The sequence below is a fragment of the Mustela lutreola genome, chromosome 8, assembly GCF_030435805.1.
Source record: "Mustela lutreola isolate mMusLut2 chromosome 8, mMusLut2.pri, whole genome shotgun sequence".
Lineage (NCBI taxonomy): Eukaryota > Metazoa > Chordata > Mammalia > Carnivora > Mustelidae > Mustela > Mustela lutreola.
Genome location: NC_081297.1, coordinates 31,558,006 through 31,571,022, shown reverse-complemented (window position 1 = coordinate 31,571,022; position 13,017 = coordinate 31,558,006). Strand labels below are relative to the sequence as shown.

The 13,017-nt window shown below is 37.0% G+C and overlaps 1 protein-coding gene across 1 annotated transcript in view; it reads right to left on the bottom strand.

The window, feature by feature from the left end:
- Positions 1-13,017, bottom strand: part of CCDC7 (coiled-coil domain containing 7) — a 469,805-nt gene that overhangs the window by 43,827 nt on the left and 412,961 nt on the right. Inside the window, exons 38-39 of the mRNA XM_059187454.1 lie at positions 5,288-5,371; positions 2,122-2,205 (exon numbers count right to left, since the gene is read on the bottom strand). Of these exons, the coding sequence (XP_059043437.1) occupies positions 2,122-2,205; positions 5,288-5,371 (168 nt within the window). The remainder of the gene's footprint in view (positions 1-2,121; positions 2,206-5,287; positions 5,372-13,017) is intronic.

Here is a 13,017-nt window from a genome sequence, read left to right as displayed (position 1 = left end):
ACTGACATCCCCTAATTCCTTAACCAGTGTTTTTTTTTGCTAACAAAATGTTAGTAACTTGGAAGTTATATTAACATAAATTTCTCGAGATGATTTACATTTTTTACAAAATTTATGTTAATAATATAACTTCCAAGTTTATGCTAAAAGAATATTCATACTGTAGGATATACAACTGAGATGGAACATAACATTTTTGTTCATAGTTCAAGTTATAAACCATAGTCCCACATCAGGAAAAGTTACTATGAGGCAGAAATTTTGACTCTCTTGACTATTTTATGTTATTTTAAGGTTATATGTAAATCAAGTGGGCATCAGTGATGTAGAATCTAGTAAGATATTCTGTGGTCTAAAGAGAAAGTGCCTATCAGTTCCCTTGTAGTTGGGCAAAGGAATATGAATGAATTGAATTTGCCGTAGTACCAGTATTGTGATTGCATACCATTTTATTTTTTATGTGATTTTAACATTTGCTGGATTTAGAAACTATTAATGAGGTCGTAAAAGAGGAAAGACACATGAAAGATATTAAAAAGGAATTTACATCAAATCAAAAAGAAGATAATTAGAATTGGTGACTTGGGCCAAATAATGAAACTAATGTTTTGTGAATGAAAGTTGGTTATTGGAGAGTGTGTATTAGGGACTGGAAACCTGTCATGAACCTGAATCCATAAGGTGGATCTTGCTTTGTTGTATGCGCTGAGACTATGGATAACTGTTAAAAGTTGTACTATGACTTTTGGACCCCAAATATATATTCACCACAACCTAAGAAGAGGTGGGAACCAGCCTGGGTATCTCACCAAAAAGAACCACAAAAAATAAGGTTGGATGCAACAACTTTCAATAAGCACATAATGACATTTTGTTAAAGCAAAATGATATAGAGAAATGCAAAGTGGGGTTGTTAGAAGATATATTTGAGGCTCTCTAGTTGTGTCTGCAGTTGGCATAAGTAAGACTGAATGGTTCATTTGGAATGAGTGTGAGGAGATTCTTAAATAAGGAGACATCGAGAACATTTCACAGCAGATAGGATTAAAAACTGAGGGGGAAAGGTATGTCCTAGAGAAATTTATAGTCTAGTTAAGAATTGGTTTCTGAGATGCCCTTCAACAGATAAATGGATAAAGAAAATGTGGTACATATATACAATGGAATATTTTTCAGCCATCAGAAAGGATGAAAACCTACCATTCACATCAACATGGATGGAACTGGAGGGGGTTATGTTAAGTGTAGTAAGTCAATCAGAGAAAGACAGTTATCATATGGTTTCACTCATATGTGGAACATAATCAGTATCATGGAGGAACATAGAGGAAAGGAGGGAAATCTGAAGGGGAAGATATCAGAGAGGGAGACAAACCATGAGAGACTATGGGCTCCAGGAAACAAACTGAGGGTTTCAGAGGGGAGCAGGAGGTGGTAAGGGTGTAAAACAAGGTGATGAGTATTAAGAAGAGTATGTGTTGTGGTGAGCACGGAGTCTTATATGCAACTAATGAATCATTGAATACTACATCAAAAACCAATGATGTGCTATACAGTGGCTAACTGAACATAATAGATAAAATGTCTCCTCCTTCACAACACCCTCTTCTGTCAGGGCAAGAGGCAGTAGTAAAAACTATGAACTATATGACAAAACTAAAGATTTCTACTTCACCAGAGATATAAATTTGTTTTGTATTTAAATCATACAGAGAGAATTAGTAACTAATGAAATAACTATCTTCTAAATTCCTCTACTTATCCATTTCATAAGCTAGAATTTTTGCTTTGCAAATACAAAGCAACTATCCTATGTAGCCTGAAAAAAGAAAGAGAGGAGAGCAGCTTTTGAAATGCTTCCATTGAGCATATTCCAAGCTCAATTTCGTGTCAGGTTTTTTGAGGATCACATTTTAATGGATGGGTTCTAAAACCTGTAATAGGTGGCTAATTGTCCATTTATAGTAACTGCTAGAATTCCACTAACTACAGGAGGGACTTTACAAAGATGTTTTAAAATGTAATAATAGCACATAGATTCTATAGTCTTTAAAGATCCAAGTTTAAACTCCAGAAGAAATAAATAACCCTTAAATAGACTTGAAATAGTTTTGTTCTTACCAGCATGACTCTTTGACTGTGTCTTGATCTCCTTCTTTAGCATACCTCTTTCCATAGCACCTAGGAGGGGCTCTGCATCAATCTCTATAGAAATAAACAGTTTCAAAATACTTTTGTAAGGTAAATGTTAACAGATGTGTGTTTGTGTGTCTAGTGTCCTTCTATTTGACATTTCTTATTATAGGAGGAGAATTATAATGAAATGTCTGGGTTGTAGAAACATAATAACTTAAAATCTGAAGAGCTGTTAGTAAACAGGTAAACCTCACTATACTGAAGCCTAGAGATGTTTAGTGATTTGACAAAGGTCACGTATCTGGGTAATGACCAAATTGATGCACACACTGTTGTTTTTTCTAGGGCTTTAACCAGAAAACATACAGTCTTTTGCAAATTTAAATAATCTCAAAGCATTTAACTTAATAGTATGACTTCCATGTATATTTAAAAACATATTCATAAAAAACAAAACAAAACAAACAAAAAAACAACACATTCATATGGTAGGGAGGGAGGACTTAACAGTTTTTTCCCAGGTCAGTTTACAAACTATGGTTAGTGGAGTCACAGATATTACTGTGAGGCAGAAATTCTTTGACTTGTCCAGGAGTATTAGGCTATGTCACTTTAAATCAAGTAGGCATTAGTGATGAAAAGAATAACAAATAATACACAGAATGAGATAAAGTGCTCTCTCAAGGTCATCTTAGCATGTATACCTTCTAGCTGGGGATGAGGAAATGGGTAATATGCAATAATGTGAGTATTGGCATTGCATCCCTTTCTATTTGAGTCTTTACATGATTTTTAACCTTATTCTGGATGTGGAAACTACTGTGTAGTTCTAATGACAGAAAAAAAAATAAAAAGAAAGTCATCTAAAAGAATTCCACATTGCAAAAGAAATGACTAGAATTAGTGACTCTGGGTTACCTATTGGGTAAAGTAACAAAAGCCAAACTATGGAAAGAGGCTAGATGTCCATCAACAGATGAATTGATAAAGAATATGTGTATATATACACAATGGCATAGTATGCAGCCATCAAAAACTGAAGTCTTGTCATTTGCAACAATGTGGATGGAACTAGAGGGTATAGGTCAATAAGTCAATCAGAGAAAGTTATCATATGATCTCTCTGATATGAGGAATTTGAGAGTCAGAATGGGGGGGTCATGGGAAAAAGGTGGAAAATGAAATAAGATGGTACTGGGAAGGGAGGCAAACTGAGATTCCTAATCTTGGGAAACAGGCTGAAGGTTGCTGAGGGAGGGGATTGGGAAGGATGGGGAGGTTGGGTGATGGACACTGGAGAGGGTATGTGCCACGGTTAATGCTGTGAACTGTGTAAGACGGATGATTTACAGACCTGTACCCCTGAAACAAATAATACATCAAATGGTAATAGAAAATAATTAATGACATTTATGAAAGTAATATGAGCTATAGCAATACATAAGTGGAAAACATTAGCGGACATGTTCTAACCTTCTGGTTTTTCTCCAACAGATATAATTAGAAGTACTGAGTCACATGAATTGAGAAAGCAGGGGATTCTAATGTAAGGGGGGAGGGCAATGGCAATAGCACTTGAGTGTAGATTGGGTTAAGTACTAGAAGCATACAAGGTATGTGTTTAATATAGGTTGAGTCACAATTTTCCTCCTTCACAATATCCTCCCATTGCTTTAAGTCTTTTAAAAATATCCTATATTGCTTGGAGTTCTCAGAGTTATTTTTAATATAGCATATTATACATATAGTGTATAATTTGCCCATTATAAATGTTTAAGCAGTCATTATTAATATGTTCATAGAAATGTGTAACAGTCACCACAAATACAGAATATACTGAAAATTTATACTCATCAAATTCCAGTGGGACTTAGAAATGTTATATCATATTTCGGATATAGAATTTTGAATAGTATTCTGAAGATCTACTCTCTTTATATATATATATTTTTTTTCATTAACTATAATTGTTTCATTGTGAAAGTTTGTGTCCTATAGAGAAACTGAAAGCAGAGCAAATATGTATAGGCAGTGTTTGGTATATTACTCATTTTATTTATAACATCTCATTCTCTTTCAGCAATTATTTTAAATCATATTATCTGCTCTAATTTTTTTTACTCTTGTTGCAGTATTTCAGTACTTCAAGTTTGTTCATTCTTTCTTCTGACAATATAAATCTACTAAGAACTTATAGTGAATTTTAAAATTTCAGTTACTGTATTTTTCAACTGGTGGATTTCCATATTGTTCTTTTCAAAATAATACCTTTCCCATTATACTTATTCCTGAGGGGTAAAGTCCTTGGACATGCCCATAGTCACCTTTGGGTAGCAGTATTTTTAACTTGGTTGTCTTTATATCTTTCCTTTATATATCCATTAAGCTTTTTGCCTCTTTGGAATCACACTAGAATTCAATGGGCAGTGTGTCTATCACTTTTACACTATTAAAGGCAGCAGTATAATCTCTGAACTATACAACACAACTAATGTACTCTACTACAGCTGAGATACCATAATATACCTGGTATTTCCATCAAATAGAAGGAAATTATAACCAATGAATCAGCTATCCTAAATTCCTCTTGTTACTATTATATTCATGAATTAGCCTTTCTTCTTTGGCAAATTGAAAGAATGTTCTCTCCAAGCCAGAAATAGAAAGTGAATAGAGTAGCATTAGACATACTTTCACCAACCATATTCAAAAGTCACTATAGGGGCACCTGGGTGCCTCAGTGGGTTAAAGCCTCTGCCTTCAGCTCAGGTCATGATCCCAGGGTCCTGGGATTGAGCCCCACATCAGGCTTTCTGCTCAGTGGGGAACCTGCTTCCTCCTCTCTCTCTGCCTGCCTCTCTGCTTACTTGTGATCTCTGTCAAATAAATAAATAAAAATCTTAGGAAAAAAAAGTCACTATAGCATTTAATTTTTTATGGTTTAATTTCTAAAAGAATTAGTTCTAAAACTCATATCTAGCTAGATTTTTATTTCTAGTAAATACCAGAATATAATGAATTATGAGAATATTCATGAAGATTTTACCTATATAACATATAGCTACTCTTGTCATTTAGACCCAATCTTCATTACACCCCAAAGAAGGTAAACAAACCAGAAATATTAGACTTGCAAAACTCTTGTTCTTACCAGGGAGATTTTTTGATTGTATCTTCATTTCCTTCAGCAATATACGTGTTCCATTAACACCTTTCAAGTGTTCTATATTAGTTTCTATAGAAAAAACATATGAAAATACTTCTTCATAAGGTAACCTAATGTGTGTATGCAGCACTAATTTAGTCAGCCTTGTTATTAATCAATAAGTATCCTAATAAAATATTTGTATTGCAGAATCAGCAAACTTTATTATTGGATATTAGCAATCATATAACTTCCATATATTGAGGCTTAGGGGTGTTAATGGTTTGATCAAGACTGTTTATGTCCAGAAAATGATAAAAACTGATGCACAAACTCACATCTCATAATCCTTTAACCAGTGCTTCTTCCATACAATGCTATGTCTTATGATAAATTAAAATATCCTGGAAAGTTTATGATAATAATACAACTTTTGAGTTTACATTAAAATCATAATCATACTGTAAGGATATACCTAGTGATGTGGAACATGAAGTTTTTTTCCCCACAGGTTACATTGCAAATCATGGTCTCCATTGCCACAGAAAATTACCAGGAAGCAGAAATTCTTTGACTAATCCAAGAATATTTTATGCCATTTTTATGCTATTTAGTTGTAAAAAACAAAAACAAAAAACAGGTATCAGTAAATGGGAAAGAATAGCAAGACATTTTGTGGATTGAGAAAAATGAGTACTTTCCCAGGTCTCTGTCATGCAGACATTGTATCTTGGGAGGAGGAAATGGTTAAATTTGCTGAAGTACTATAAGAGATTTGGTCTCATTTCATTTGAGTTTTTATGTGATTTGAAATTTTTACCCGATTTAAAATTTTCAACTAGGAGGAGGAGTCAAGCCGGCGGAGAAGTAGCAGGCTGAGACTACTTCAGCTAGCAGGAGATCAGCTAGATAGCTTATCTAAAGATTGCAAACACCTGCAAATCCATCAGCAGATTGAAGAGAAGAAGAACAGCAATTCTGGAAACAGAAAAACAACCACTTTCTGAAAGGTAGGACTGGCGGAGATGTGAATCCAAAGCAACGGGAAGATAGACCCCGGGGGGAGGGGCCAGCTCCCGGCAAGCGGCAGAGCAACAGAGCACAAAATCAGGACTTTTAAAAGTCTGTTCCGCTGAGGGACATTGTTCCAGAGGCTAAACCAGGGTGAAGCCCACGAAGGGTCAGCATGGCCTCAGGACCCGCAGAGTCACAAAAGGATCGGGAGTATCTAGTGTCGCAGAGCTTGCGGGTATTGGAACGGGAAAGCCAGCTACAGAGACAGAGCCAACAGTAAGCTCACAGCTCGGTGTTACCTTGAACCGGCCACAGGCTCGGTGAGCTCGGAGCGTGGCAGGAGGCCAGGCAGGCGGGAGTAACTGGGCGCTGTTCTCTGAGGGCGCACTGAGGAGTGGGGCCCCGGGCTCTCGGCTCCTCCGGGCCGGAGACCAGGAGGCCGCCATTTGTATTCCCGTCCTCCGGAACTCTGCGGAAAGCGCTCAGGGAACAAAAGCTCCTGAAAGCAAACCCGAGCGGATTACTCACCCCGGCCCCTGTTAAGAGCGGTGTAATTCCGCCTGGGGCAAAGACACTTGAGAATCACTACAACAGGCCCCTCCCCCAGAAGATCAACAAGAAATCCAGCCACGACCAAGTTCACTTACCAAGGAGTACAGTTTCAATACCAAGGAGAGCAGCAGAATTCCAGAGAAGGAGAAAGCAAAGCATGGAATGCATGGCATACTCCCTGTATTTTTTTAGTCTTGCAGTTAATTTAATTTTTTTCTTTTTCATTTTTTGTTTTTTTTTTCTCGCCTTCTGGTAAATATTTTTTTTTACTTTTACCCTTTTCTCTTTTAACGTTTTTTAACTAGCTTATTTAATATATATATTTTTTCTTTTTTATATTTTTTTATTTGTTTTCTTTTTTTAAATTCTTTTCTTTTTTTTTTTTCTTTCTTTCTTTCTTTTTGAACCTCTTTCTATTCCCTTTCTCCCCCTCATGATTTGGGATCTCTTCTGATTTGGTTAAAACCCATTTTCCTGGGGTTGTTGCCACCCTTTTAGTATTTTACTTGCTCCTTCATATACTCTTATCTGGACAAAATGACAAGACGAAAAAATTCACCACAAAAAAAAGAACAAGAGGCAGTACCGAAGGCTAGGGACCTAATCAATACAGACATTGGTAATATGTCAGATCTAGAGTTCAGAATGACAATTCTCAAGGTTCTAGACAGGCTCGAAAAAGGCATGGAAGATATTAGAGAAACCTCTCGAGAGATATAAAAGCCCTTTCTGGAGAAATGAAAGAACTAAAATCTAACCAAGTTGAAATAAAAAAAGCTATTAATGAGGTGCAATCAAAAATGGAGGCTCTCACTGCTAGGATAAATGAGGCAGAAGAAAGAATTAGTGATATAGAAGACCAAATGACAGAGAATAAAGAAGCTGAGCAAAAGAGGGACAAACAGCTACTGGACCACGAGGGGAGAATTCGAGAGATAAGTGACACCATAAGACGAAACAACATTAGAATAATTGGGATTCCAGAAGAAGAAGAAAGATAGGGGAGCAGAAGGTATACTGGAGAGAATTATTGGGGAGAATTTCCCCAATATGGCAAAGTGAACGAGCATCAAAATTCAGGAGGTTCAGAGAACACACCTCAAAATCAATAAGAATAGGCCCACACCCCGTCAATTAATAGTAAAATTTACAAGTCTCAGTGACAAAGAGAAAAATCCTGAAAACAGCCCAGGAAAAGAAGTCTGTAACATACAATGGTAAAAATATTCGATTGGCAGCTTACTTATCCACAGAGACCTGGCAGACCAGAAAGAGCTGGCATGATATTTTCAGAGCACTAAATGAGAAAAACATGCAGATATAGAATACTATATCCAGCTAGGCTATTATTGAAAATAGAAGGAGAGATTAAAAGCTTCCAGGACAAACAAAAACTGAAAGAATTTGCAAACACCAAACCAGCTCTACAGGAAATCTTCAAAGGGGTCCTCTAAGCAAAGAGAGAGCATACAAGTGGTAGATCAGAAAGGAACAGAGACAATATACAGTAACAGTCACCTTACAGGCAATACAATGGCATTAAATTCATATCTCTCAATAGTTACCCTGAATGTTGATGGGCTAAATGCCCCTGTCAAAAGATACAGGGTATGAGAATGGATAAAAAAACAAAACCCATCTATATGTTGCCTCCAAGAAACTCATTTTAAGCCCGAAGACACCTCCAGATTTAAAGTGAGGGGGTGGAAAAGAATTTACCATGCTAATGGACATCAGAAGAAAGCAGGAGTGGCAATCCTTACATAAGATCAATTAGATTTTAAGCCAAAGACTATAATAAGAGATGAGGAAGGACACTATATCATACTCAAAGGTTCTGTCCAACAAGAAGATCTAACAATTTTAAATATCTATGCCCCCAACGTGGGAGCAGTCAACTATATAAACCAATTAATAACAAAATCAAAGAAACACATAAACAATAATACAATAATAGTAGGGGACTTTAACACTCCCCTCACTGAAATGGACATATCATCCAAGCAAAAGATCAGCAAGGAAATAAAGGCCTTAAACGACACACTGGACCAGATGAACATCACAGATATATTCAGAACATTTCATCCCACAGCAACAGAATACACATTCTTCTCTAGTGCACATGGAACATTCTCCAGAATAGATCACATCCTCGGTCCTAAATCAGGAATCAACCAGTATCAAAATTTTGGGATCATTCCCTGCATATTTTCAGACCACAATGCTCTAAAGCTAGAACTCAACCACAAAAGGAAGTTTGGAAAGAACCCAAAAACATGGAGACTAAACAGCATCCTTCTAAAGAATGAATGGGTCAACCGGGAAATTAAAGAAGAATTGAAAAAAATCATGGAAACAAATGATAATGAAAATACAACAGTCCAAAATCTGTGGGACACAACAAAGGCAGTCCTGAGAGGAAAATATATAGCGGTACAAGCCTTTCTCAAGAAACAAGAAAGGTCTCAGGTACACAACCTAACCCTACACCTAAAGGAGCTGGAGAAAGAACAAGAAAGAAACCCTAAGCCCAGCAGGAGAAGAGAAATCATAAAGATCAGAGCAGAAATCAATGAAATAGAAACCAAAAAAACAATAGAACAAATCAACGAAACTAGGAGCTGGTTCTTTGAAAGAATTAATAAAATTGATAAACCCCTGGCCAGACTTATCAAAGAGAAAAGAGAAAGGACCCAAATAAATAATATCATGAATGAAAGAGGAGAGATCACAACTAACACCAAAGAAATACAAACTATTATAAGAACATACTATGAGCAACTCTACGCCAACAAATTTGACAATCTGGGAGAAATGGATGCATTCCTAGAAACATATAAACTACCACAACTGAACCAGGAATAAATAGAAAGCCTGAACAGACCCATAACCAGTAAGGAGATTGAAACAGTCATTAAAAATCTCCAAACAAACAAAAGCCCAGGGCCAGACGGCTCCAAGGGGAATTCTACCAAACATTTAAAGAAGAACTAATTCCTATTCTCCTGAAACTGTTCCAAAAAATAGAAATGGAAGGAAAACTTCCAAACTCATTTTATGAGGCCAGCATCACCTTGGTCCCCAAACCAGACAAGGATCCCATCAAAAAAGAGAGCTATAGACCAATATCCTTGATGAACACAGATGCGAAAATTCTCACCAAAATACTAGCCAATAGGATTCAACAGTACATTAAAAGGATTATTCACCACGACCAAGTGGGATTCATTCCAGGGCTGCAAGGTTGGTTCAGTATCCACAAGTCAGTCAATGTGATACAACACATCAATAAAAGAAAGAACAAGAACCATATGATACTCTCAATAGATGCTGAAAAAGCATTTGACAAAGTACAGCATCCCTTCCTGATCAAAACTCTTCAAAGTGTAGGGATAGAAGGCACATACCTCAATATCATCAAAGCCATCTATGAAAAACCCACCGCAAATATCATTCTCAATGGAGAAAAACTAAAATCTTTTCCGCTAAGGTCAGGAACACGGCAGGGATGTCCATTATCACCACTGCTATTCAACATAGTACTAGAGGTCCTAGCTGCAGCAATCAGACAACAAAAGGAAATTAAAGGCATCCCAATCGGCAAAGAAGAAGTCAAATTATCACTCTTTGCAGATGATATGATACTATATGTGGAAAACCCAAAAGACTCCACTCCAAAACTGCTAGAACTTGTACAGGAATTCAGTAAAGTGTCAGGATATAAAATCAATGCACAGAAATTAGTTGCATTTCTCTACACCAACAGCAAGACAGAAGAAAGAGAAATTAAGGAGTCAATCCCATTTACAATTGCACCCAAAACCATAAGATACCTAGCTATAAACCTATCCAAAGAGGCACAGAATGCATACTCAGAAAACTCTAAAGTACTCATGAAAGAAATTGAGGAAGACACAAAGAAATGGAAAAATGTTCCATTCTCCTGGATTCGAAGAATAAATATTGTGAAAATGTCTACGCTACCTAAAGTAATCTACACATTTAATGCACTTCCTATCAAAGTACCATCCATCTTTTTCAAAGAAATGGAACAAATAATTCTAAAATTTATATGGAACCAGAAAAGACCTCGAATAGCCAAAAGGATATTGAAAAAGAAAGCCAAAGTTGGTGGCATCACAATTCCGGACTTCAAGCTCTATTACAAAGCTGTCATCATCAAGACAGCATGGTACTGGCACAAAAACCGACACATAGATCAATGGAACAGAATAGAGAGCCCAGAATTAGACCCTCAACTCTATGGTCAACTCATCTTCGACAAAGCAGGAAAGAATGTCCAATGGAAAAAAGACAGCCTCTTCAATAAATGGTGCTGGGAAAATTGGACAGCCACATGCAGAAAAATGAAATTGGACCATTTCCTTACACCACACACGAAAATAGACTCAAAATGGATGAAGGACCTCAATGTGTGAAAGGAATCCATCAAAATCCTTGAGGAGAACACAAGCAGCAACCTCTTCGACCTCAGCCGCAGCAACATCTTCCTAGGAACATCGCCAAAGGCAAGGGAAGCAAGGGCAAAAATGAACTATTGGGATTTCATCAAGATCAAAAGCTTTTGCACAGCAAAGGAAACAGTTAATAAAATCAAAAGACAACTGACAGAATGGGAGAAGATATTTGCAAACGACATGTCAGATAAAGGACTAGTGTCCAAAATCTATAAAGAACTTAGCAAACTCAACACCCAAAGAACAAATAATCCAATCAAGAAATGGGCAGAGGACATGAACAGACATTTCTGCAAAGAAGACATCCAGATGGCCAACAGACACATGAAAAAGTGCTCCATATCACTCGGCATCAGGGAAATACAAATCAAAACCACAATGAGATATCACCTCACACCAGTCAGAATGGCTAAAATCAACAAGTCAGGAATGACAGATGCTGGCGAGGATGCGGAGAAAGGGGAACCCTCCTACACTGTTGGTGGGAATGCAAGCTGGAGCAACCACTCTGGAAAACAGCATGGAGGTTCCTCAAAATGTTGAAAATAGAATTGCCCTATGACCCAGCAGTTGCACTCCTGGGTATTTACCCTAAAGATACAAACGTAGTGATCCAAAGGGGCACGTGCACCCGAATGTTTATAGCAGCAATGTCCACAATAGCCAAACTATGGAAAGAACCTAGATGTCCATCAACAGATGAATGGATAAAGATGTGGTATATATACACAATGGAATACTATGCAGCCATCAAAAGAAACGAAATCTTGCCATTTGCAACAACGTGGATGGAACTAGAGCGCATCATGCTTAGCGAAATAAGTCAAGCGGAGAAAGACAACTATCATATGATCTCCCTGATATAATGAAGTGGTGATGCAACATGGGGGCTTACGTTGGTAGGAGAAAAATCAATGAAACAAGATGGGATTGGGAGGGGGACAAACCATAAGTGACTCTTAATCTCACAAAACAAACTGAGGGTTGCTGGGGGGAGGGGGGTTGGGAGAAGGGGGTGGGAATATGGACATTGGGGACGGTATGTGCTTTGGTGAGTGCTGTGAAGTGTGTAAACCTGGTGATTCACAGACCTGTACCCCTGGGGATAAAAATATATGTTTATAAAAAAATAAAATATTAAAAAAAATTTTTTTCACCTAGATCCCATTATAGGAAAAATATATGAACATGGTTGAAGGAGAGTTTATACTGAAAAAGAAATGCTCACCTAAAGTCAACCACTAGCTCTAATAGTTTTGTGGTCAAGTTGGTTCTAACAGCACATACCTAAATTTGGAAACATGTTACGAAATAGTCACCCAGACGTGGAAGTCTTTCTTTGGAAAAATGCTGAGTTCATAAATTGTAAAGATCACACTATGAAAGAATTTGCTGTAGTGATGTTGAAGAGGTTACTACCTATGTTCTCCTCTAAGACTTTGAGGGATTCCTGTCTCACACTGTGGTCTTTCATCTATTTAGAGTTTATCTTTGCATATGGTATAAGTAAATGGTTGAGTTTCATTCTTTTATATATAGCTGTCCAATTTTCTCAGCACCATTTATTGAAGAGACTATCTTTTTTCCATGAGATATTTTCTCCTGCTTTGTCAAAGATTAGTTGACCATAGGTTTGAGGGTCCATATCTGGGTTCTCTATTCTGTTCCATTGATCTATGTGTCTGTTTTTGT